We start from the raw sequence: 27448 nt of genomic DNA, 5'->3' as shown, positions 1-27448 counted from the left end.
TATCCAAAGTTTGGCATCCTGTATCAGATATGATGTACCTTAAGTTATATATTAGCAATTCAAGTAATCCTGGATGCATGAAACTCACATCATCTTCTCTAAATGATGGTAAAACCATTTTGCTTCAGTGTGGTGTTGACCCATACATGGTTTAAGCAACCCAGTGCCACTGTGCTTTAAGTAGCACAATACTGCAGTGGTAGGAGTAGAAAGACATTTTTATTGAGGTATTATAGAATTTACGCTTCCATTACTTTAGCCTGTGTTTTTCCAGGCATTGGTTGCAGCTCGTTACCAGATCATGAAATCAATTACAAGAGTTGGGAAATAAATATTTTAAGGTAACAGAATGGCATATAATAAAATACAAACAACTAGAGCATATGTGATACATATTGTTCTCTCAAATTTTGTTTCAATTATACACACATAAATATGCATATGCTAACCCTCACACATGCATCCCTCCTCCATACATGCTGTGTGTCTGAATGTGTTTATAACTGGTTGAAATGTCAAATATATTTGTTTCTACCTGTGTAAAAAAATAGCAGAATGTAGATTTAAGCTGTGTAAATAGCAAGAAGCAAAAGAATCATCTGAGCCACTGCTGATCCTGGTGAGTGACGAGGTTGTCAATGAGACTGGGGAACAATGGGACCTCAGGAGTATCTGTTAATTTGCCGATGCTTAAATTTATGTGTACAAAATTTTCTGTCCTAATTATGTATGACAATAAATTGTTTTCTGTACCTTACACAGTTAGAAAAACACTGAACCTTCCCTTTAATGTTTCAACATCTTCAACAATATAAACTCAAAAGTATGAACTTTGTGTGTATAAACAAATGTAAGAATCTATCTCTGGACATGTGATGCAAAAGAGCAAGATGTCTAGTTTTAGTCATTTAAAGAAAGACTTTCACACGATCAGGTTACAGTATGGTTTTTTGCACTGGCATATTCATTTTAAATAAAAATATGAACCTAAGTGCAACATTTTAAATTATACTTGACATGTTCGTGGCAATATTTTGTTTATACCATTAATTATGGCTTGCTCAAAATGAACTGAATATTTTAGTTTCTAGTTTCTAAATTTTTAGTTTCTAAAATTTAAGTTTCTAGGAAAATGTAATGCTAATAGCTTTATCAAAAATAAGAAACTCTTACTCATCAATATTAACACATTTCAATGTTGAAACTGAATTAAAGAAACGTATTTGGACAGAATACATTTTTTAATTACTAAATGAGGCTCCCTGCTTCAGTAATGAGCAGTGTGCTCTGAACATTCAAAGCTTCACATGTTAAAAAATAAGGGGAGGCAAAATTTATAAGTTATTATTATTTTAGAATGAAAGGAAATGTCCTCGTAGGGGTAGCAGGTTTAGTACAATGTGTTTATCGCCTACATGTTTAATCTTCAAACCATTTTCATACTATTGAAATTTCTACTCAAGAGAAATAACGTGTCTATACATACTTTACAACTTTCTATAAGTTGTTTTGTATACTGTATTAAGCATATTGATTAAAACACATTATTTTTCTTCAAGGCAGAGGGTTATACAATTATTTGTAAAGTAGACGTATGTTGCGAATCATGTAAGCAAATAAATTTTCTTGCTGCACCTTAATAAAACCACAGTCCTCTTTATGAAGGATAAAGTTATGTTTACAAGAATGATTTTATTATTTTGAAGCTTCATTTGGCTTTAATTGGACAGGTACTCTTTTTTGCTCATTAAAATAAAATTATAAGAATTTAAGGATATGCAATTCTCAACAGAGTACAATGTATTCTATCATAAAATCAATCTTATTTTGTCATTTACTTCTCCTTCAAATATTTAAAAAGATAAATGTGCTGCAAATATGTTCTGTTAACTTACCTTCTAAATATGTACAGTAATCATTATGAGCTGTTATATTTTGAACATTGTTGCAGGCTATTTTTATGATTCATCTTTTAGACACTATGGTTTTTCTATGCTTTGAAATTTCTTGACTCTCCAAATGCACATTTAAGGAGCTAAAGCACAGTGTGAACTTTCACTTGGCATTAGTTAGAACGAAGGTGAAAAGCTGCTCATTTTTAAAGAACTATAATCTTTATAATGCATTTCCTTTTAAAATTAATTTCATTAATATATTTTCTGGGCTTGTTAATATATTCTTGACAAAATTCTATTTACCTGAGGTATACAAAGTGCAGTTTTGATATGTGTACACCTTGTGAAATGGGTGCCACAACCAAGTTCAGCTCAGTTACCTGTGTTTCCTGAGAACAATAAGATCTACTTTGGCAAATTTTAGTTTACTATTTCCTATAGTTACATCTGTAGTGACTACAGATCTCCAGAGTTTATTCGTCTTGTAACTAAATGCAAATTTCTAGCCTGTGATCAACATTTCCCTATTTCCCTACTCCTTAGAGCTTGGTAATCAGTCTTATTCTATGAGGTGCCCCCCCCACCATTTCTGGTATAGGTCAGACCATACAATATTTGTCTTTCCATGTCTGGTCTATTTCAGGTAGCACAATGTTCATCTATACTTTTAAATGGTAGGACCCTTATAATATGCTTCTAATTAAAAAAAATTAACTAACTTTCATTCATGTTAAACAACTTATTCATCTACTAAGTGTCTAACATATTCTAGAATTCATTCAAGTGAATAACATTAACTTCACACAAATCTTATCTGTACCCTTTCATGACTTTTCAGAGCAAATTATTTCTATAAATATAAACTGTGATATGAACCAAATACTCTCATTGCCAGGTCTTTTAATAAAGCCTTTTCACAACAACCCAATGCAGATTAAAATTTCATTGACCAGGAATCATCTGCAAGCCACAGCTATGTTCCTCAAACAGGTATCTTCGCTAGGTTTTGCATAATATGGAGTGAGACCCATTAACATTAGTGGAACCCATGCTGAAAGCAGGTATTATGAGTTCTCCCACCATCTTTCAGACCATCTTCAGATAGGCTTGGTGGGATACCCACTCAGATAATATGTACTTTAGCAAGAAAACAAATGAAGGAAGCTTGACTATATTAATAATTTTGGTCAACACCAAAACAAGGTTTTGATCTCCTAAATGTCAACTGTTATGGTTCTCTGAGATTCAAGCTTGTCAGTATGTCATGGAAGAACTGAGATTCAGAATCTTTTTGTTTGACACTGCTGGCTGAGTGGTAGCTGGAAGCGCAGCTATATTCTTTGTCAGAGTCATGCAGCCCTGGGCAAAATGCTTACACTTTCATTTCAGATGTCTTTGGATTGTCTGGTTCACCTTGAGCTCATTATGCATAGCCCATGAAAACATTTCAGTGTCTACATACAAGTTGTTTAGATTTGCAAGAGTGGGTAACAGTAAATGGAATGTGGATAAGTAAAAGTGGCTTTTAGGTTAGGGTCACAGCTCAGTGGTAGAGCATTTCATCAGTGCTTAGCATATGTGAGCTGTGGCTTAGGTCAGCAACACACACACAAGGAAGAAAAAGGTGGAGAAGAGGAAAAGCAGAAGAGGAGGGAGAAGAGAATAGCAAGAAAATGCCCTGTATTATCTGTATTATTAAGTAAATTTTTCAGTATTATGCATGTAAATCAGAAATGCATTCACTTATCTTTTTGTATTAAATTTTACTGATCTCACATGACTTTGTGCTCATGTCTGCTGCTGCCTGTGTCCTATGACTGTCAGACAGGAAGAATGGTGGACAGAGTTGGGACTTGCTAGGATGTCAAAGGAATGATGGGAGGCACAGCTCACTGATAAAAATTTTAAGATTTTATTAACTTTTCGGGCTTAATATTTAAAGACAAATATAAGAGTTGTAATCCCTTAAAAGTGGGCTCACATACTTCATCTTTGCCTTTTATATGATTATAAAGGTCTGTTGGAACTCAGTAATCCGCACTTACAAAAGCTCAACCAGTCAAAGACTTGGGTATAAAACAGAACTCACACTATGTGCTCACTGACTGGCTTGATTTTTAAGTAAAGAGCCATCAGAAACGCGCATGCGGGACCAAGTCATAGACAACTACCGAAGATCAGGCTTTGCCCTTCTACTTATTTTTCCTATTTGTTTAGACATGCGAGGTTTACAGAAGGGTTGGTAGTCTGAAACAATGGAACTCTAATAACTATTCTACTTATAAGGTTGTCATTGTTCACTGTTGTGTTTAATTCAATCAGAATTGAACCAGACCAGAGAACTGATACAAGTAACCCAAAATTCAGTAAAAATGCCCACCGAAAAGAGCCAGTGGTCTTACTACTTTAACATAACCAGAATTCATTAACAAAACAAAACCAAAATGAGACCAATGCTAATAACAAGGATGACAACAGGAACCATTAGGCAGGGGAGTAAAGGATATCCATGGGAACTCTGTAAATTTCTGCTCAATTTTTTCTATAATCCTAAAATTGCTTTCAAAGTGAAGTTTTTGACATTTTATAAAAATTAATGGTTGAGCTGATCTAGTAATGACATTTGTTAAAAGTAACTGTTAATATGTTTTGGTAGAACGTAACATAAGCTTAGTTTACAAGTATCTTTGATCGAACAGCCATTACCTTTGAGAAGCGTCACAGACATAGTATGAATGCAGAGAGGTACTGAGGGAATCCTCTCCATGACATACACTGTGCTGTTCTTTCTCCCAGTGATCGATCATCTTTAGAAGATAGAAACCAGACAGTCCAAAGGCAGGCACAGTAAGTAGCATAGTCTCTCATTAGAAAAAGAAGATAATGCTCCAGGATCTGAAATCTTTTGCCTGAGATCTATTGGTAAATTGACTGATATCAATAGATGTTCATTTGAAGGTGTTTGATAGGATTTACAAAATGAGCTTTGTAGAGAAGAACATGCACAGATACATGAGCTAAGATTTCAAGGGTAACTGCATTATGGACATAACTTTTTGAACTTTCAAAGGGGGTATTTTCAGAGCAAAATAAAATGCACATTTTAAAATGCTGAAGAAAGAGTAGTTTCTGATCAACAAATACAAGACCATGTTGGATCTGACATACTATCTCTACATTTGTGTCCTAATATAATTTAGTAAACTGATTTTATCATGTTGTTCTATTTATTTGCATTTTTAAAATAGCAACAAAATATGATTTTCAAGTTAAAAGGCAAACAACGGAAATTAAGGTCAGAAAAAGGGAAACTCAAATTTCTAAGCATTTGGACTTAGGTTGTGTTATTGATTAATAACAGAAGCAGCACTCAAGTTCCAAATCAACAACTGCGTGGGGTGTAAGTCTAAGGTCTTTGTTGGAAAAGCGAGTCCTTACAAGAATGCAATTTTCCTTCAACCCCAGTAAGTGGAAAATCTCTTAAGCAAATTTGTTTTATTTAGTACTTCATAAATACTGCCATTTTTACCAAAACTCAAAACAGTTAAAAAAAAATGCTAATCTGCCCTCAGAACTAGATTGACCTATTTTTATCATCTTTTTCAACCCTTCTTTTGGTCTTTCTCAAGAATAAGACTGTCCCCCAAAGACTAACATAGCAGCTGAACTAATAATCTGTACCTTCTCCTTTTACATGAATGAAGAACTACCTAAGAATCTTGGCTATGCTGAACTTTGCTCTCATTCTTCTACTCATACAATTTCTAATTCTACCCCAATACTTCTGCAGAAAAAGTGAAACTCCACAGGCTGGTGTTCTCAGCTTCAGGGGCATAGCTTTTATCTTATTTTTACTCAATATACTATTGATTTCACAGACTAAAGTTCAAGTATATTATTCTAGCCTATTACTTATCCTCAGAATGTTCTGTTTTCTCACACCTTCAGGAGTAGGCTGGGCTACCTGGTGAACCAGCCAATAAACCAACCAATGTTAACCTCAAGGAATTTATGTTTCTCTGTGATCTCTCTCCTTTGTACTCTTTCTCATTTGGAATAAACTTCCCTAGAGTCTACTATGATCAGAAAAACATGAAAATATTTGAGTATCAATCAATACCTACTAAAGGAATGAAGTGGGTTTACAGATAGCAACTTGATTATGTCTCTAAAACATAATGCCAGAAGAAAGTAATGTCAGCATTGTAATATAACACTTCAAGCATGCAAACCCACATTATATAAACTCTTGTGGTAAGCTAATACATCCACATGCCATAAACAGAAAAGCAAGAATGAGGCTAAGGTCCCTCTGCAAAGGGAGAAAGAACAGTGATGACTGGGGTTTTGGGCTGTACCTTAAGTAGATATGACTATATTGGTTAAATTTCACGTTTTCTTTTGTTTTTGCCCTTTCCTGTATGTCAGAGTCTTTTAAAACTTTTAAAGTTAAAAGTGCAGGAATAACTATACACCCAAAACAATGAACTATATTTAAACAAATATAGTTTGAATCTCTGCTTTGATACTTTTTCAGTTGCGTGACTGGGGAAATTAACACTCTGATTAAGTCTGTCATGTGTAAAAAGGAATTCCTTTTTATTTTCTTGGTTTATGTCCCTCCTTCTCGAAACACTCTCTCCTTCTCTGTGCCTACTCCATAGTCACTTATTCATACATAAATACACTATCTCTACTTCATGCCCTTCAACTACTGCAGTTGGTCCTGGTCACTCTCGAACTTTTGTAAGACCCCCCTCACCATTTCCTCCTTCCTTGAACTGGCTTTTGTAACATCCTCTCTCCCAGTTTTTATCTTAGGTTTTCTAACTGCTCTCTCTCTCATTCTCCTGCTCGGGTCATTATGTCTCCACTATCTCCTGAAACAGTGATTTCTCCCTTGCTTCATCTGTGCTGCTCGCCTCCTGTGACTTCACACAGTCTGCGCACCACCCCGAGTTAATACAGACAATGCAGGCGCTCCAGCTGCACGCAGTGTTGGTTCTCCTCAGTGACAGCGTTCCCCGCCTTTCTGAGTGTCACCCACACAGTTCCACGTCAAATTTGCCTCTTTGATCCCTCACATGCAGTTCTTAAGTTATATGTTTTCCTTAATTCAAGTATTTTCCATCTTTTCTTTCTGTCCCCAATTTTAACACCTTGACTATTGCTCTTATGATTTCTTTCTTGAATTATCCTCCTCAGTTTTCCTACTTCTTTCTGCTTTCCTTTAATCTACATGTAATGCCACCAGGGCTATTCTTTCTAAAATATAAAAGTGCAAGTACTATAAACCCTCAAGTGTATTTTAGTGGTTCTCAGGAGAATCGGACCTCTCTGGATCCATGTATATCTTCTGCAACTCACAGAAACATACGTATCCAGTGTGCTTCATTTTCCATGCTCATGTCTGTGCGTTTGCATGGCTTACTTGTGTGCTGGCCTTCTTTCAGTGTAGCAATCTTTTCCACCTCTCATTTCTATAGCTTAGCATATTATTAGTCCCTAGTGGGTCCACAAACACTGCTGAGTGAAGCAAACACAATATAGTGTATTATGCACATATTACATTAGAAATGTAAGTGTTTATACTCTGATACACAAATTCCTCTAATTAGGGAAATCATTGTTTATTTTTGATACCCTATATTTTCTAGTAGAATATTCAGATAGAAGACTGGATATAAACATCTGATGGATGAATACATCAGTATTACTTTTATCAAGTAGAAAAATGTAGGGTACTACTGCTTATTTATCAGTGGCTGCTGTCATAAAAAGAGGGTTGTGACATGCATAGAGTTCAATTGAGAGAAAAATATGAGAGGAAATAATTGGAAAGAAAGAAAATAGCCTGTAAAACAACCATAGGAATATTAATACTTGACTGCTTAATTAGCAATAACCACTGCTATCTCTGGAATTTATGGTATACTTTGGTGCTACTGATATTGAGATTTGAATATTTTGTGGTAAGTACCAAAAATGGTATAAGACATCAAGGGAAAAGCGTTGGTTTCCAAGATAGAAGGACTTGAATTTTTATCTGTTTTTGGCAATTTTTAGCTGTTTAGCACTATAAATATTAACAGGTCTCAGACACAAATTTCTTCATTGTAAAATGTTAGTAACAATAGCAACCTGAATGCTTACTACATATTAGACACTATACTAATATGGACGTGAATTACTGATTGTAATCATCATAATATCTCTATGATTAGGCATTATCAGTGTTAACATATTATGATGTTCCACAGTACCAAATAATATCTGCTATAGCATGTTACTGAATAGACTGTGAAAGATTAAGGCATGTTATACTGTCTTGCTATACTTAACATTTTTACTTTTATACAGTTTCATAGATAAAGCAGTCATAAGAAAGTTTATATAATTTACAAAAACCAGAAAAAATGGAAATCTGGGAATGAATTTTCAAAGCAGGAAGGCGCTATGGTCTCTGCACTCCTCAACTGGCCCTGTCATATACTATCATGAAGGAAGCAACCTGAAGGCCTCTTATAAGACAAGCATAGCATACGCCTGGTACTTACTAATATTTAGCAAATAAAACAGTGATAGTAACATAACTACAATATGTGATGCTATTCTTTGACCAGGAGTGCTTGCAGGTCAGAGCCAGTCAAACTCATCTTTGTTCTCTCTCACCAAAAATATACTTTGTCCACTTTAGTGACTCAATAAATACTCTATGAATGACTCACTTGGGATTCATTTGATACCTTTAATTACTGAATTTTATTTCATAAATAATGCAAAACAAATGGCTCTGCTACCTTTTTAGTTTCATTATAATATAAATAAGATGGCACACATTTGAAGACAGCTGTCTTGTCTTCCTCCTGACAATAAATGCTTAGAATGTAATGGAACTAGGAATTTGCACATCTGAATGAGATTTCAAACTCTATATAAAAGCGTTCTGGGAACCTTCTCACCCCTCAGAGAAACAGAAAAATCTTAAAGGATTAAATGCAGCAGCCTGGTGGTGCACCCCTGTAATCATGGCACTGTGGAAGGCTGAGGCAGGAGGATCACAAACTCCAGCTCAGCGTGGGCAACTGAGCAGCACGGTGAGACCTTGTTTCAAAATTAAAAATAAAAAAGAGCTGGAAAAGTAGCTCAGTGCGAAGACCCTGGGTTCAGTCTTCAGTACTGCAAAACATTTCCCTTAAGTTCATAAAGGTTTTACAAAGTCTACAATTTTAAACCTAATTTCAAAATTATAGTTGGTAAAAGGGCCTTTTTTCTCTTGCTTTTTGGAAGATAATTTGGACACAATTATGTGGTCTAATTTTAAATTCAGTGTCTTCTCCTAAACTTATGTATCCATGAAACCACCACCACAATCAAATGTACATTCCCATTCTACTGCAATGCGCCTTTGTCCCTGCCGACTTTTCCACTCTTTCCATCCACATCCTTCAGCTACTGCTGACATGCGCTCCCTCCATCGAGCTTAGATCATCTTTTCTGCGTTTCCATGCTAATCTCATCATTCTGCATGTACTCTTTCTGTTTTCCTTATTTCACCAGGATTAATGTTGTTTGAGATCTGTGCGTATTGCTGTGCACTTCCACAGTTCATTCTCACATTGCTGTGCAATGTTCTTCTCTATGGACACAGCGCAATGCGTTTATCCATTCATCTTCACTGGACATTCAGTTGTTTCCAGTTACTGGTTACTGAAGATCTGTGGACAAGTTATTGTGTGGACATACGCATGTATGAGTGTATTTTGGCACTACTTAGGAAGGCAGTTTATGGAATCACATTGTAAGTTTATGTGTTAAGTTCATAAGCACTTGCTATACTGTTTTGAAAAATGGTTGAACCATGTTACACTCACATTAGGAATTATACGAGTTTTAGTTCCACTACTTCCTCTCTAACACTTATTTTGTTAATCTTTCTAATTTTAGCAATTGTGGTGCTTCTCTTAACTCTTAAGCAAGGTTAGATTTTACAACATAGCTATTCATCAGTCCTGTATACATTATCATTATAGTAGTTCTTTTTATTAGTTTGTAGGCTTAATTCACAACTGGATAAAGACCAAAACTGTCAAAAAAAGAAATAGAATTGAAAATAAAAAATATTTAGGTGAGTCACATGTAATATGTCACACATTATAATGGGAATAATATCATCATTAAGAGGGTAAAAATGGGGTATGGGGAGATGGAAATCTTGGTATTACAGTGGGTTTTGGCCTCGCAAACCCAAAGAAATCGTATTCCTCACTACTTAACTTTTACTGGGTTTTATTCACTATTACATAAGTGCACTGGCACCAGATCTCCAGAGCACATGCAAGAGAAAAGCTACACAGTTATGGTGAACAGATGGCCACGGTGGGAGGACGTCTGCTGCCTCTGCAATCTCAAATTCACCTGGGGGGAGGAACCTATCTGTGCCCTCTGCTGTGACTGGTTGTCTTGTCCACTTTGCGTATGCTGGGTCTTTGGTTTTGAGTGTGATTTGACTATAGAAAATTAAATACTTACAATGAAAACAGTTTATATTTATTACTAACCCTACAAAAGCTATGCATACACCACTGACAGGACAAAAGTTCACAGTATCCGAATGAAGATCAATCAGCTAAAGTTAAAAGTAGTTGTTCTCTCACACCCAGCAAAGGTTATACGTTACATTCTCTAAATTTTTTTAGTAGTTATTTTAAAAATCAAGAGGACTTGAAGGGGACTGGGGAAAACAGAAGAATCAGGATATATCATGTACAGGTACAAATTCCCTATGATAAATGTGATCATTATGTACATCTAAAATGTATCAATAAAATTTTAAAAAAATAATTATTTTAAAAATCATTGTACTCTTGATGGTAACATAATGATTTGAGGAGTGTACAAATTTTTATATTTGCATTGTTATACATTTATAGCAATTGCTAGTTTGTACATGTAATCTGACATATTATCATTTATGTAAATGTATTACCTTTATTCCTCGGTAAAAATAGTTATACATTTTTATTCCTCGGTAAAAATAGTTATACATTTTTGTTGTTAATAGGTCTGTTTTCTGGAAGTACTAAGGATTGAACTGAAGGTCTTTGCACTAAGTTACATCCCCAGCCCGTTTCTTATTTTCGATTTCAAGATGGAGTCTTTTTACATATGTCTCTCAGTTGGCCAGGCCAGCCTCCAATTTGTAAACCTTCTGAATCAGCCTCTCAGTGTACTGAGATTACAGGGGTTTACTAATGCACCTTAGATTTAAAGTTTTTAATTTAACTTTCAACTTATGTAATTAGTTTGTCCTTTTAACCCTATATTGAATAAGAAGGTAAATTTCATGCTTCACTCTTATTTATAAAGCTCAAATATACAAGTAGTCCACAAAGAGATACATATTACCATCTGTGCCATTAAAATTTCACGGTGGGAGTGAGTAGGAAAAGTACCAGTCAGTTCTTGAGAGGGGATAATGAAAAAGAGTGAACTGTGGCATAATAAGGGAAATTATTTTACATGATACACCTTTATTTTTATACTCATATATAACTACATATAAAGTTATAACTTAAAACTAAGTTATTGCAAAACTATATGTTATATAACATATATCTTATGTGTGTGTATATATACATGCATATATATCACACATATATTGGTTGGAATACAACATGTATTTCTTATTGTGTTTAGTGGTAAAGAAAATATAAAAAACAGAGAGAAGGCTATAAATCAGATTTGGAGATTAATGATTGTCTGTTCTTCAGTGACTGCCTGTGCATGGCAGACACTATGCTAAGGATTGCATAAAGGGCTCATATTTCATGGAGTCCTCTCCAGAACTTCGTATGTATTGCTTGCTTCATCTGCCAAATTAACAAATAGCACTGACCTCGTGGAAGACTTTCTGTGAAGATTACATGAGTCAGTGAAAGTGAAAGATCAAGAACAGTGCAATGGATGGATGATTTTTGAGAGCTTTTAGTTAGATATTATGGATGACATTAAACTATCTGAAACACTCTCCCAATCCAGTTTCACCAGCAACTTTTATAGCCACTGATGAAGCCACACAAGGGCATATTACAAATCCTCCAATTACTCTAGGTATTCAAGAAGTAAAGGTTACCATGGTATTTTAACTAGACAGTGCAGGAGAAAGACCTTCACCTGAACTCTGAGAAACAGGAAGGGTTCTGGAAAGGCAGAGAAAAAAAAGGGAACTTATTTCAAGTCAGGGCAGAACAGAAACAAGACACAGAGCAGGAAATGAGTCCAGTGTTCAGGGAATCAAGATTTTGTGAAACAAAGACTTGGTGAATAATAAAAGCCAAAACAAAGAAGAAAGGCCATTAGCAGAGCAGGATGGTAAGAGATTTGAGCTAAATGCTTTATTAGTTGGCAGTCATTTTCTAGTAAGACAAATGAAATGATACTTGCAAAGTTCACTTACAACATTATATAAGAGTGAGAGAAAGATCTGATACTATAAGACTGGTATTGATAGCACCGCATGAATTCAAGCAGGAGCAGAGTAGAGTGCATGAAGGATGGAAGTGATGAATATGAACCGCAAATTTAGGTGGGAGCAGACTTCTCTCCCTCGCCCGAAATAACCAGCCATATTTGGAGGGGATAAAGAGGAAGTAATAAATGGGACTGCATGACTTCAAGACCTCAAGGATTAAGAGACAACACTGCTATAAACAGCAGAAAAATAAAAAGTTGATCAATCTTTGCTTTTGCACTTAGATCCAGTATAATTAATTACATAGCAATGAATGATAATTTAGATAAAATACTGGTAGTAGAAGACTGCAGTCAGATCTTCAAACGTAATTTTGGAAATCATGAGCACTGAGCACAGAGACAATGGCTAACCTTCTCAGAATGGGTGAGTTGCCACGAGAAACAGGGCTGAGAAAGGAAATCAAACTCCTAGGAGTGCAGTACTGAAACTGTCCCAGGATATACTCCTTAGTTCAGGCGGTTGTTATCCCATACATAGCAGTACAAATTTATTCAGAGACGCTTGGAAGATTTTGTCTTCTTCATGACAAGGACAGACTTCTGTCAATCAATCCGACTATCCTTAAATTTTCTTAAGAGTGTCTCTGGGTAGGGCCTCTCATCTGCCACACTAGTAGAGCAGTGTGAAGAAATTCAGTGGGGAAGACCACTATTGGCATATTATCTCTATTGCTGAGTTGCCCAAGATGCAGGATTTCCTCAAATTTTTGTAATACCTAAGTTTGTCCATTAATTTATTTATATTTTTAAAAAATAAATGTTGGCGTTATACGAGCTTTATTTAAATGTACATTCCATATGCCCTGGAGATCTTAAAAACAAACAGCAATATCCCTATTTGGGGGTAGAAATTTCCTAGAGCTCAAATGGCATTGCATATTGACTCAGTACAAATCTTTTACACGGTGAGAATGTAATGTTATCTTCACCTCCTTCTCAATTTGTGGTATTAGTCAAATTTTTAAAAAAGATGGGAAGGCAATTTGAATAACAAATGAATTTTGAAGGTTAACTTGAAGTAATAGGATCAGAGATATTCCAGTAATTAACTACTATTTCAAAAGCCAATCTTTGCTGATATAAGAAACAGGTTTACATCTATCTATCTACCTACCTACCTACCTATCATCTAATTTCAATTATAATGTAAATTATAAGAAAGTATGTGAAAGAAAGAGCATGAAATTATAAAAACGGCAACTGAGTGCTAAAAGATATAAACATTCGTTTACGGTTACTTTTGTCTTTGAATTAAATGTTATCAAGGCTTAACTGTTTTAAACATTAACATCACTTGAGTTAGCACACCTGCTTTCATGAATGTTAAAGCAACTGGGATCTCTTACTAATAGCATCAGCTAGTGTGATGTGCTATTTCATAGAATTATTTTCTACATATTGTGAGTCACCCTGCCTACAAAATGGGCTTCCCTATTTAGTTAATTTTATTTTCATAAAATACTAAAAAATTTGTCTCTATTTGATGCAAAGCATAGCAAATTTCACAAAACTTCTTTTAATAAAGTGGTCTATACTTGAAAATAATTATATATTAGTAGAGGATGCAGAAAAAGTAGGTTTCATTCATACTCACTGTGGTAATGCTGATGGCAGGGAACGTCTAATAATTGAATGAACTTGTCTGTAAACATCCAGTTTAGACATGCATCGGCAGGAAGTGTGATTGGCAAAACTGATTGTTACTGGTTTGGGGCCTTGAGAGAGAGGCACTGTAATTTCAAACAACTACAAAGAAGGGACAAAAAAGAAGAAAAAAATTATATAGATGCTATAAAGCACTTTTATGGTAAATGTTGGAGTCCAAAAAAATAGTGAGATTAGCTCTTTAAGATTCAGTAGTGTTGCATAACATATTCAGGAGACTAATTTTTTGGATGAATACAAAGTAAAAACTGCTCCTAAACAGTTATCTCTTATCAAAATAATTATATAATTAACTGACATCATTATCTCTTAGTTCTGGAATGTATTAGGATTATGATAACCAACTAACAATTATAGAGCAGGGATGTGACATACCAATGTGTTCAAGGAAAAGTAACTGTTTCAGAATCCTAGTTTGTTTGATTTCAAAGTTTAAACTATCTAGGGATCTAAAAAGTGGAACTTATCATACCTATAAACACCTCTGTGATTTAATAGCGAAGATACAGGCCACAGAACCTGGAAACAGTTGGTTAAGTCCTATTTATGGGAACTAAATATCTAGCCATAAATTTCATCAAAGTAAAATTAATTTTCATTCCAAATTAAACTTCTTCCTCAAAGTAGGTTTTCACGTCTCAGATGTCTCACAAATTTATTATGTTTTAAAAACAAATATAATCATTATTTTATAGATAAAGTTATGTTTCTTCAATCCTAACAAGGTCTTATGAAAATAAGTTTAAAATAAGGTAGGGCATTTTACATAATTCTGTATTAGAGTCTTAAAATTTAGTATAACTAAAGTTTCATGCTGAGTAGCTTATTTCTGCAGAAATTGAGTTGTCCTCCATAAAATAATGTTTTAAATTCAACACACAAATTACTGATCAAGTAAAACTAAGTGGATTTAAATTCGTCAGGTTAACTTCTAAATTATGACGAGTTAAAATGGTAAAACTGAAATCCTGCCCATTAACTGCTTGATAAGATAAATTTGCATGACAATAACTGAGCCAGGTCTTATTGGGTAGCTTTAAGGCAATGTGAGCTGTGCTAAAATGCGTGATATACCCCACAGCCCTGAAACTTGGCCCCTTGCTAGAGCTGCATGCCATTGGCAGAAGATCACTGAAAATACTGAGGGGATAGAAGCAGTTGCCAATTTTGCCCATGCCAATAGATTTTTTAAATGAATTTTAAACAATGAAATACTGTCACTGGCGACAACATGGATAGAACTGCAAATCATGTTAAGCAAAGTTAGGCACAGAACAAGGACTCCATGATCTCATACATATGTGAAATATAGAAGAGCTGATCTGGTTAAGGATGGAGTGATGGTTGTAGAAGCTGGGAAAGGAAGAACGGAGATAGGTTAACCAATGGGCACTGAGGCACAGTTAGAAGAAGCTCTAGTGTGCCACTATACAGTAAAATGAGTATAGAGAGTGATTATGCACGGGATGTCTCAAAAAGCTAGAAGAAAATTTTTGAGTGTATAGAAAGGTGTAATAAATGCTTCAGGAGACAGCTATGTTTTACCTGATTACACAATGCATACTTATATCAAAAATCACATTACACAACTAATACATATTTTTTTTTGTTTTTACACTGTTACTATAGATCTAATTAATAAAACAGTAAACATCTGAATTGTAAGATATACATTATATTCATTGTACATCCACTCAAAACTTCAGCTATTTTATTAGCACAAGGACAACATGCTTTAGGACAAATGGGAACAGGATTATATCTAGGCAAAGCAGTTTTTTAAGCTCCCTCAATGGTAAGTTGTATGAACTTGGAAAAGTGATTTAACCTCTCCTCGCTGTATTTTTCTCTCAATAAACAGGATAACTGACACATTACTCTGTAGCATTGGTATAAAGGTTATATAACCTATTGTATATGACAGTGATGTGTACATTGCCACACAGATGTTGTTATTATTATATAAATTCTCCAGATTCTAGCTATTTTCCAGAATACTGTCAATCCTACATATATAACCTCAATGCATGACTCATTATATGCCAGAGTTATGATTTCAACCAGTTCTTCTAAAGATATCTGTTTATGCTGCTTGGGTAAAACCTTTTTATTAGGTGAAATGGTAGCAATCCTTTGCACCATGATTGACTGTTTTATAACAGAGAATTTTTGCAATATCCAAATGTATCACAAATTTTCTATTTTTAGAGGATCTACATTAAGAATTAGCAATAGAGAAGATACATAACGTGATACAAAAGAATTTTTAAATAAATTTATTCTCTCTCCTTTTTCCTCTCTCTCTTTCCCTCTCCCTTCCCCTCTCATTTTGTGGTGTTAGGGGTGGAATTCAGAGTCCTCCACATGCTAGACAAGAGCTCTCCCATGGAGCCATATACTCAGCCCTTAATTTTCCTGTTTATATAATTTCTTATTAGAGGAATTTATACACTGAAATAGTGTGAACGGCAGGAAGTTGTACAGGACAGCAAACAAAAGCCCAAGAATTTACATCTAATAAGCAGTTAGATCTGTCCAGAGATCTAGGACAGCCCTATAAAAGTCATAACCATGTAAATTGTAAAGTGTTGGACACTGATGAGATTACTTAGAACATCTGGAATTAAAACAGAAAATGTCCAAAAATAGAAACATGGGAAGCTGGAACATTCAAGGGGTGAAAAGAAGCCAATAAACATAGAGATGAAAAACCAGAAGAAAATATGGTTAAGACAAAAGAAGCCAAAGAAAGAGAAGAAAGTTTCAAAACAGTGTGTGTGGTCACAGGTCAAATGTCTCTGGGATATCGAATGCAGTAAAAACGGGTTGGGAACAAGGGTCTCCGGAAGGGCTAGAAGGGTTGTGGCTGGGCAGAGGCAGTAGGCGAGGAGCAGCAGGGATGGAGGAACAAGAGAGGCCCCACAGGCCTGGAGAGAAGGGACTCAGATGGGGATGGCTCAGGCCACCAGGAATGTTGTTGCTTGCAGAATGGTAGTGATCACTGCAAGATGTGGCACGGCTTCAGGTGACGGAAGGCAGCACAGATCCTGACAGTGGAGGATAAATCATTACTTGAGATAATGGCTATCTAGAGGAGTTGATGTTTCGCTGCCTCTGACCCGTGGCAACATCATTCCCACTCTCAGTGATGGCTGCCATGCTGGGTCCCAACCTGGTCTGTTTTTCCAAAGGGAAACAAAAACACAGCGAGCAGTGCGCATGGCTAAACATCATCCATTTCTGGGTGGTCACTGTCCGCAGTTAGAGTCTTCCCACAGCATCAAGAGTGTGTTCAGAACCGAGAGCTACGACTGAGCTACACACACACTCAGCCTTTGAGTTCGGTTACTTTGATCCACAGGAGTAAATAGGCTAAAAATCCAAAAATCTTTTTATTCTCTTGAAACAAATTCTCCATCTTCATGTCTTTCCCTGTGTTTTTCAGTTTCCTTAATCCTCTATTTGGCTATGTCAACGTGGAAAAATTTCAAGGGTCCTAAGAAAGGTGCACTTGGACAATATGAAAAGTAAAAAGATTTCTAATAATTGAGTTTTATTCATCTACTTATATCAAAATATTAGCAACATCTACTGAGACTATGCCATGTGTCTGTGACATAGCTGCACCTATGCTAACTCTTGTCATATACTTGTCGTATACTCTTTAATTTTCTAATTTCTTTCTGCTCCAGTCTGATATGTATATACTCAGTGATTCATTTTTTTCCATTTAAATGACTCTAAGTAAAGTTCCTACTATTTTTTAATAAATGCAGTAAATTCTGCTTTCTCATTTATAAACCAATTTTTGAACCTTATATATCTACATTTAAAAACTATGTTACTAAAGATATGTCCAGAGGTATTATTTCCTAATCAGATAAGACATGCTTAGAAAATATAAACATCTTAAAATTAAAAATAAATAGTAATTCTGAATACATTTAAAACTCACTGGCTTCATTTCAAAGTAAATACAGAGAACTTTTCAAATACTGTAACTAGCAATTGCCTTATTTGGCTATCTTTTACTATATAAGAATAATCAAGGGCTTAATTTCAAGAAACAGACATTAATTAGAGTCCTGGATGCGCAGCTAACTACTCTGACTTGAAAACATTATCTAATCTAAGAAGCCACTTCATTCTCTACAGAGTAGCAATTGTAGTGGTGAGATTTCATGGTGGTTCTTTCCTTCCTTCTCTTTAGTACATCATCATGACCATCAGCCAAGATTGAGTTCAATCTTTGTTAAAGGAATGCTGAAATTTTAAATAAATTTCTGCTTAAAAATCTTTGTTTAGTTTTAACAATTACTGATTACCAAGCTCCTTGCTAGAATCTCAGGTTAATAATCATGAATGATTATTGCTCATATGCAGCTCATAGTTAACAAGATTAATGATGACAGTAGAAGCGAATTAGAACACAGATACATGTAGAGAGAAATACTTATATTAGAATACTTAAAATACCACCTTATCATAAATGCTGCCAGTAAGCAATAACCTGCAACTTAACTTCTATTTGGAACTTGTTGATGCCATTATATGAAGATATGAAGCAACTCAGTAACTATAATTTTCTCTCAAGAGTCAAGATCTATCCAAACATACTGGTGTTTGAAACAATAAGATTATTTAATATTTTGGTAAAATATGAGTCCTTATACCATGGTCAGACTATTTTCTGCTTTACCCTTTGTACATAACAGTATTTTATGTTCTACATCTAAGTTCACAGAATAGAAAATGTATGTATTAAGCATTAGCTAATAAATTTATATACCTTTTATTTAATAAGTATTGATTGATATATACTTTATTTGATAATAAGATATAATTCAGTATCTTGACAATGATTTTTCTAAAGTGGTTTCATTTATAGTGAGTAATTATTCAACATACTAATTTGTATCTACTTTAAGATTTAAGTAACAATAATAAAATGCATATAGAGACTGATTTTACATACTTTTATATATAAATAGTATGTGGCTGCTAAACGAGTTTTTGGTTTTGAAGATAAACAAAGACTTATATAAAGAAGGCGTTTCAGTAGGGCTGGAAATAGTAAAAAGAAATCTGATTTTATAACCTGTAAAACTGTAATAAACAAGGGGAAGGAGCAACAATTTGCATTTGTAGGCTTCCAGTTGTTTTCTACTGACATTCTTAAATAAGAATATTTAATATTCAATTCTCACCAACAAGAATATACTTCAAATAAAACCATATTTTGAAACAATAGGTTGTTTACACCAGCATAGCAACAGTTGCAAAGCAACAATGCCCATTTCTACCTATCTTAAAGGCTACTCAAAAAACAAAACAAAACAGTAGAACTTCCTTACCAGGTTACAGTTTACTACTATATTCAAAAGAAATATTTGAAAGAATATGAAACCCAAATTCCTTCCTTTAAAACATTACCATACTTGAAATAGCTTACCTTTTACCATATTAAATTTAAATTGAAATAACCTGACCTTCAGTCCATTAAACAAAAACAAACTGTAGCCCCTGGAGTGTATGATCAAGAACTGCAAGATCATATTGAAAAACTACACAATATTTAAAGGAATAACCCCTAAAAATGGGAAAAAGTGAAAATCGAGAGTTATATCAGCATTTCATCTGAGCATTTCAGCCACAGGGACAGCTACCAAGGGCCTATGGAACTTAAACTGGGTCTGGAAAGAACACCAGACAGCAGATGGACCCAAAGAATTACATCCAGCACTAAATTAATATCAACATATTGTTGCACATAAAATGCACATGCAGAGCTACAGCTAAAGTTAAAAGCTCAATTCAGGAGTTTTAAAAATACTGAATAGAATTTGTGAATAGCATTAGTACATTTAGATGTTTAAAGGTGGTATTTTTCATAGATGCCTTCATTATTTTCTTAAGGCAAACGTTATTCCCAAAACTTCTGATAATGATTTATTAGTGATAATACAGTTCTTTTTCTACAGTAGGATAAAACCTGATTCCCAACAACTGTGGTTGCCAAATTGTCATTTGCTAAAGGTAGCATAGAAATCATATTCTATTTGCTGAGTATATGAATGGAATACATTAATATTTCAGACTACCACAGCATTCTATTTAATTAATAGAAATATCTCTGACTGAAGTGCAAAATAGTATTTCTTAGATATATTATATCATTACATGTTTTATTTGGTTTAAATATATTTTGTTGCAAATTTTAATAAACAATTTAAATCAAACATAACTGGGAGTTTCCTTTGGTAATAAATGTGCATTAGTTCTTTATTATTCTTCTTCTTACAATTCCTTTATACAATAATGAAAAAAAGAAATAGCTTTCTTTTTGAGATGGAAATTTAGAACTTTTACCTAAGAGCTCATGGAGCTGTTGTTTTCTTCAGACCTTGCAAATATATTTTATTTTCTTGAGTGCTAACTCCAGGATTTCTAGTGAGACCTCATGGACTGAGTAGTATTTTGTTGGTGCTGTTTATTTCCATCTTTAGCAAAATACATAAGGTGAGAGTAACATTCAAGTAACTTTTAAACAAAATATGTGGCTAAAAGCAGATGGTTTCTTCTGCTTCCATTTTCTATGCCGAATACCTTACCTTCTACAAAACTTCTATTTTTTAGTTTTATCTACTAAATATACAACTTCCCAGAAGAAAATACAGTTAAAGCATGTTTATGAAAGAGGTCAAGGAGAGAGCCAATCGAGTGAGTTTTCAAAGCCACTTAGATATTATTGTGGAAGCAGACTTTGAAGCAGTTGTTATTGATTACTTCACTTTGGAATGCTCAGAGCATATGGTTCCACTTTCCCACTAGCAGCTGGCTTCCTTACACATTCTGGTAACCTGCCCTTCATTGAGCTCTGCAGAAAACATTTCTATGAAGTACTTATAAAAGAACATTACTTAAGTTATGTTGTCCTTACAATTTATTTGACTTCAACTATTGACTTTTGATTCCTCTAAAAAAATATGTCTGGGATTTTTAATAGAAAATAAAATGTTTTTACTTTAAGAAAATTTAGTAATAAGAAATTTCCTTTTTTTTGAAAGAAATCCTAATACACTCTCATGTACACTATGTTATAATGTAATCATTCCAATAAGTGTAGAGAAATGTGTTACCTAAGTACGAACTTTTGCAAATTGCAGGATTAGGAATAAGGAAGCACTCCACCTCTTGCCATCAGGAATTTCAGCACCCTGCCACTTTGGTTTGTGAACCTCCTTAAATACATTTCCATAAACTTTGTTCTTTCCTTTCACAATGCTTACACTACTAGTTACTTGATAATTATTAGGACAGTATCCCTACCTTACTACTTACCTATTTCAAAGCACAGGTAACTTGCTTAGCTAAATTTAAATTAAAAGTATTCTCTTACTATAAATAAAAACATCTGAGTGGATTGTTAGGGTGGAAAATGTACTATTACAAAATTGAAGGCAAAAATGGATGCGACAATGAATAATGAATGCTAACAAATTCATCAAGGCTTCAAATAACAAGTATCAGTAAGATGCCTCCTCCTAACCCTATACTGAAAGACCCAATCATGTCCCTAGAATTTGTGAATCACATGTCCACACTTCTCCTGTCTTCTGCACTGACACAGTATATAAACTTTCAAAATTAGCAAATTCAAAACTCTACCTTTGAACTTGGATGTGTTTCCTTTTACTCAAGTATTCATTCCATTCAGTTCTAAGTGTTTGCTATGTGCCAACAATTACACTAGGCCCCGAGTTACTAGCCAAACATCATTTTTGCTTTCAGGGAATTTAAGGTCTAGGGAATGAAACAGGCTGACAGGCATGATATAATGGCCTTAATATATGGGCAACCGAGTATGCTACAGGAACATACAACAGAATGCAACAGAAGTGTCACTTATGTCTACACCTAAGATGAGTAGAAATCAGCTAAAAAAAATTTGAGTACCGGGCAGTGTTTGAGGGGAAGGGCTGCAGAAAACGAAGCTAGAGATTTACAGAGAAGTCACATCATGAAGGAACCAGTAAATCATATGAATGGATTTTGTCTTAAAGAAGGGATCATTCAAAACATTTAACCACTTAGAGCATTTACACCAATTAAAACAGACACTCACTTGAACAACTCAATTAGCAAATACCATTTATGGATACAGTGGCTGAGTGCTGGCTCCCTCTCAGAATGCAATGCTTTTGAAACATGTGTAGGAAATCTCAACTAAAATGTGGCGAATACATTAAAGGGAGAGAAGAACGGAACTGTGAGACCAGGTATTAGGTTGGTCCAGATGTAAGGCTGTGAGAGATAAATGTCACCCGCACCACAGCAGGATCAACAGAATGAAGATCCTGTATGTTTTCTAGAGATATTTGGAAGGTGTAGATATTTAACAGCTTTTAGTTAAAAGAATAAAATAGGGGGCTGGGGATTTAGCTCAGCGGCAAAAGCGCCTGCCTGGCAAGCGCAAGGTCATGAGTTCGGTTCTTGGTGCCGGAGAAAAACAAAAACAAAAACAAACAAACAAACAAAAAATAAAATAAAATAAATAAATAAATAAATAAATAAATAAATAAAAGAATAAAATAGATTTACTGAATGGATATGTGACAGTGTCAGTTACTAAGATGGAGAATACTGGGGAAACAGACCACAAAGACAATAACAAAGACCAAAGGGATGCATTTACTTGTTCGTTTATTTGGAGAAGAGTGGGATAGTTTCTCATTCCATCACAGGACAGAGTGTGACCTGTCTGGGGAAGCCAAGCTTCAGTAGATACTGTATTAAGGAAGCCAGGGGTGAAGTCTGAACTGAAGATGAAGATTTGGAAGTCAATCCTATGAAGAACAGTAAGAATAGATGAGGAAACTGAGAGAATGTACGAAGCTGGGTGAGAAGCGTTCAGGAACAAACATTAATTGCTCTTCCCTCAGTATCTTTAATCTCCACATCCTCGGCCATCACAGTACAGAACTCCTTAGATGTTCTTTCCAACCAATCACATAGCATCCTGTCTGTTCTGTTTTCTCTCTTCCAAATGAACAGTCTGCAGTTTCCCCAGCACGCATGGTAGTGTCAGAAACCCAAGCCTGATGTTCTCAGTCTCCAGCATCCGGGCTCTTCAATGATTTCCCATTGCTTCTTAAAATAATTAATTTGTGGTACTGGGGATTGAACCAGGGCCTTCACACCAAACTACATCCACAGACTTTCTCATTGTTGCTTTAAGATAGGATTTGTGAAGTGTCTAAGTTGCCCAGATGGCTAAGCAACTGCTGACCCTTCTGCCTCAGCCTCTCAAGGGCTGAGACTGATTACAAGCATGTATCCCCCGACCTTGCCCCAAGATTTCTACTGCTTTTAGAATAAGAGCAACATCATTATCATGTTAACAGCATTCTAGGCTTCCTCAGTTCTTGGGAACTGCTGTATTTTCCCTGCTCCAGTGCTTTGCACACACCTTTAAATTAGTCTTAAAGACCAGTTTTCAAGTAGGTGGAACATGCAGTGGAACGTACTATGGCAGTAATATAACTTCTGTTGATACTAAACTACGCTGTGCTATACTATACTATACTATACTATACTATACTATACTGTAAGTTTCTGACCATGTAGATCAGCTAACATGTATAGAATTAAATTCACTATCCTTACATCTCATACATTTGAAAGATTTCACTTTTCATTCTAATGGTCAAAGGATAATTCTGAAGGTAGCTAGATAACCAGTGATGGTTTAACTCAAAATAGCTTGGAAAAGCTATCAGAACAATGGCAGTTTTGTCCTTAGGCGAGAAATTTGTGTAGGCCATCGTGACACACTAGCTCTCTCCAACTTATGGAGGCCAACGGCACACACAACCGCAAACAGCAACTCCCACAGGTACCTTGGGCATACGAGCTTGTCTGTCCATAGCCAGCCTCCTCTTCCACCTAAGACCTGACACACACACACCTGTGTGTTGCTTTGAAAAACCAAGATCCAAACCCAACTGTGGGATCAGTTTATTATCTATTAGAAGCTTAACATCTAATGTGATGAACTTTACAGCTTACTCCGAATACTTAAGATTTAATGTGAGAATTATCTCCACTGCTGCTGAAAGAAATGCATACATTTGTTTTGCTTGTTGGCTTCTTTCAACACTGCACGACTGTTTTGCAGAACACATGGACCTATTTATGAATTTGGCATATGGCATTTGTGCTATGTCTCCATAATCAGAAAGAAGTTTTAGAGATTCGAAGCTCTTTTATTGCCAAATGAAAATTCTTGAGGACCAACACAGACACACACAGTATGTATACATATATGCACGTATGTGTATATCCATTATTTTCTCCATCAGGCTTTGACTCCACTATATGAAAACAGTCCTAAAGCATTAATTACATTCTTTGTAAAAGTATATTATTAAAAAACACAAAATACTGAAGCATTTATTCTATTCCCCAAGGAGAACATAAGAGACTGACTCGAACTAAATGCTTTATGCATCCAGTTCTGCCGCAGTGATGGGCCTCCCCTCCCCGGAAGGGCGCTCAGAGAGGGGACACCTACCGTCTTGCTGAGGTAGCCCGTGCTGGTGTTCATGCACTGCAGCCCCTCGCTGTTGCAGCAGCCCCCACATCTGTAGACGGACACACATGGAGGTTTAAAGAAGGTGTTTGTTGCTGCTCCAAACTCCTTCCCCACATCTATACACACCTCACGTGGCATGCATTGCGTCTTTCTCCACTCGTTATCAATACCTGTGGAGTCACAGGGAAGTCCTTCAGTTATCCAGGAGCCACCCGGGGGAAAAGTTCACAGCAGTTGGAAGTTACTCACACTTGATATCAGACTTTAAGTATAATATGTAAACGCAGAGAAATAGCTGACAGGACCCTAAATTGGTCTGTGAATGGGAATATATATTTAAAAGAACAGTTAAGAATTTTTTTAAAGCTCATTTCTGTAGCCACATAAAAAGCTAAATTAGTACTAAGCTTTTAAAAGCTTAGTGCGCCATTCTCCTGTGGCACGGGAGGAAACGGGGATTGAACATGTGGACGTTTACAAGCTGTGTAGGAAGAGTTACACTGATTCGCTGCAGTACGCAGCACTGTCTGGTTGGGAGGAAATGTAAACAATATGACTTTATTTTTATTTTAAACTGAGATGTAAATGAAAGAAGATGACAATGGTTTTGTACTCAACTCAAAAATCATTTTCAGGCAGGCTACTTGGCAACTTTGGGTAATTTCTGGGCAGTAGCTACGTGAAAGGCAAAGCTATTTTCCATCCATCAAGACTTGTATCCTGCACTAACTTTTCTCAGGAAAATCAAATTTCCTATCTCCTCGTGCCTTGTCTTAGGATCCCACTTACAGTGAGCGAGTGGGTTACCTAGAACAGTGTTGAGTGCTTCCTGCACTACAAATGCAGCACTTCCTCAGTGTTCTAGTTTATTCCTCCCACATTTCCTCTAAAACAAAATTTGGGGGAAATAAAGACATAAATCATTGATTATTTAGCCATAAGCCATTTCTTTTGCTTTCAAAGTACACTGCAAAATCACTCCTTTATAGTAATATATAGTAACTAAAAAGAATTCTTTTTTTAAAATTAGCCCAACAACTTATATTATTGTATGTTCAACATCACAAATTCTGTGAAGTTTTGTCCTAGCTATTCTACCAGCTTTACAAAAGTACATCTCTGTGCTAGTGTCCTATGAGCAACAAGCCAACCATTAGCATTTGCAAAGGTGATCTGGGTTTGTTTTGAGAGAATTTAAGCATTCATAAGTCCAGGTTAGAAAGAAAATTTACACAAAGAGATATTTTGTAGATTCACACACTACATATGGGATTCACACACTATATATGGGATTCACACACTATATATGGGAATATATATTTAAAAGAACAGTTAACCTAGTGTGTGAAATATATTTGTATGTTTTACAAATTTTACAGTAGGATGTTACCTCAACTTTAAAATATTTGCACTGACATGCATGCACCTTTCTTTGTGTTTTAAGAAATCATCAACAGTCAAATTAAATCATACACAAAATGTATTTTGAAACCAATTAATTACTATTTTCTTTAGTTTCAGGCCCTAAGATATATTCAGTGGTGCAAATGCTGGCAACTTTCACTAGACTGACATATGAGGCTTATCACACATTCCCTGTCTGGTACTTACTTTTCAGGATTTCTGCATTATAATGAGCTGCAGCAAACTTTACAGTCTCTTCTGTCCTCGTGTGGAGGCTGGGCTGTTCTTTATTGTACTGCCAGCCTCCTTCCCTTAACTGACACTTGTACATTTTCCAATACTCGGGGTAGAGCACAGACATGAGTTCATCGACACTTGACACAGACCGCAGCTGCTCCTCCAGATCCTTGCCTGCATAAGCCTGTCAGAGAAAATGCAAGATCGATTACTCATCAGATCAGCAATCGGGAAACAGAGGTCCTGAGAGAACTATTCAGTTCAATGTTAATCACGCTACATTCACTAGTAAGATACCATTAATGATTCCTCAATTATTTAACTTTTGGATGAAATTACAATTATATCTTAATTTGTCTGAATCTATGTAACTAAAAAAAATATTTTGTTGAGTCAAGACTCACGTGGGGGTATAATTTTTAAATAATTTTAAGATGGATTGTTTTATTTATAGTTCTTTTACATAATTGACAAAATCTTTTGTATTTTAATTCTTCTTTACTTTAAAGAGATTTTAAAAAGCTTGAAAATGTATTTGTTAGTATTGCTCTATTAAATACATGTAAATCTGTTGAAATGCACTCTAATTCTTTATCTTTTAAGTATGAGTATCAATACAATATAACCACAATGGTTGAAATTAGGCATCTAATAGGGAAGCTATTTTAGACCGAATAATCATGTCAAAAATGAGATTTTGAGAACAGTGTCACAGTAAGATATATATTTTGGTAGAACTTCCTAATATTTAAAAAATTGCTCAGCAAAATTTATATTGCTTTGAAACAGATACGAGATAGTTCAAACACTGTATCTGTTTATAAATGGTTAACTGCTTATGTAAGTGCATCTAGTGAAGTGGAACATTCCAAGACTTATTCAAGTAGTTACATGTGCAAGAAAATATATTTTTTCCTAACCTGTGCTTTATATTAGGGGAAAATGGAGCTTTTATAGTTCTATCTTCAAAGTGAAATTCAAAATCAACTTATTTTATGTTGTCATAATTAGCACAGCTTTTAAATCTAAGTAGATGGAAACAAAGCTTTTGCAAATAAGGTCGGGAAAATACTGAAGGGAGGGGAAGGGAACGAGAAACAAAAGAATCAAGACATAT

The 27448-nt window shown here is 35.2% G+C and overlaps 1 protein-coding gene across 1 annotated transcript in view; it reads right to left on the bottom strand.

Annotated features, from left to right (window-relative positions):
- The window catches only part of Vegfc (vascular endothelial growth factor C), a 114470-nt gene that overhangs the window by 7720 nt on the left and 79302 nt on the right, over positions 1-27448 (bottom strand). The window contains exons 5-7 of the mRNA XM_005373514.2: positions 26302-26515; positions 24670-24860; positions 14026-14177 (exon numbers count right to left, since the gene is read on the bottom strand). Of these exons, the coding sequence (XP_005373571.2) occupies positions 14026-14177; positions 24670-24860; positions 26302-26515 (557 nt within the window). The remainder of the gene's footprint in view (positions 1-14025; positions 14178-24669; positions 24861-26301; positions 26516-27448) is intronic.

This window comes from Chinchilla lanigera, unplaced genomic scaffold, assembly GCF_000276665.1.
Source record: "Chinchilla lanigera isolate Chin_1 unplaced genomic scaffold, ChiLan1.0 scaffold00002, whole genome shotgun sequence".
In the NCBI taxonomy this organism is placed as follows: domain Eukaryota; kingdom Metazoa; phylum Chordata; class Mammalia; order Rodentia; family Chinchillidae; genus Chinchilla; species Chinchilla lanigera.
This window is presented reverse-complemented; position numbering and strand designations above follow the sequence as displayed.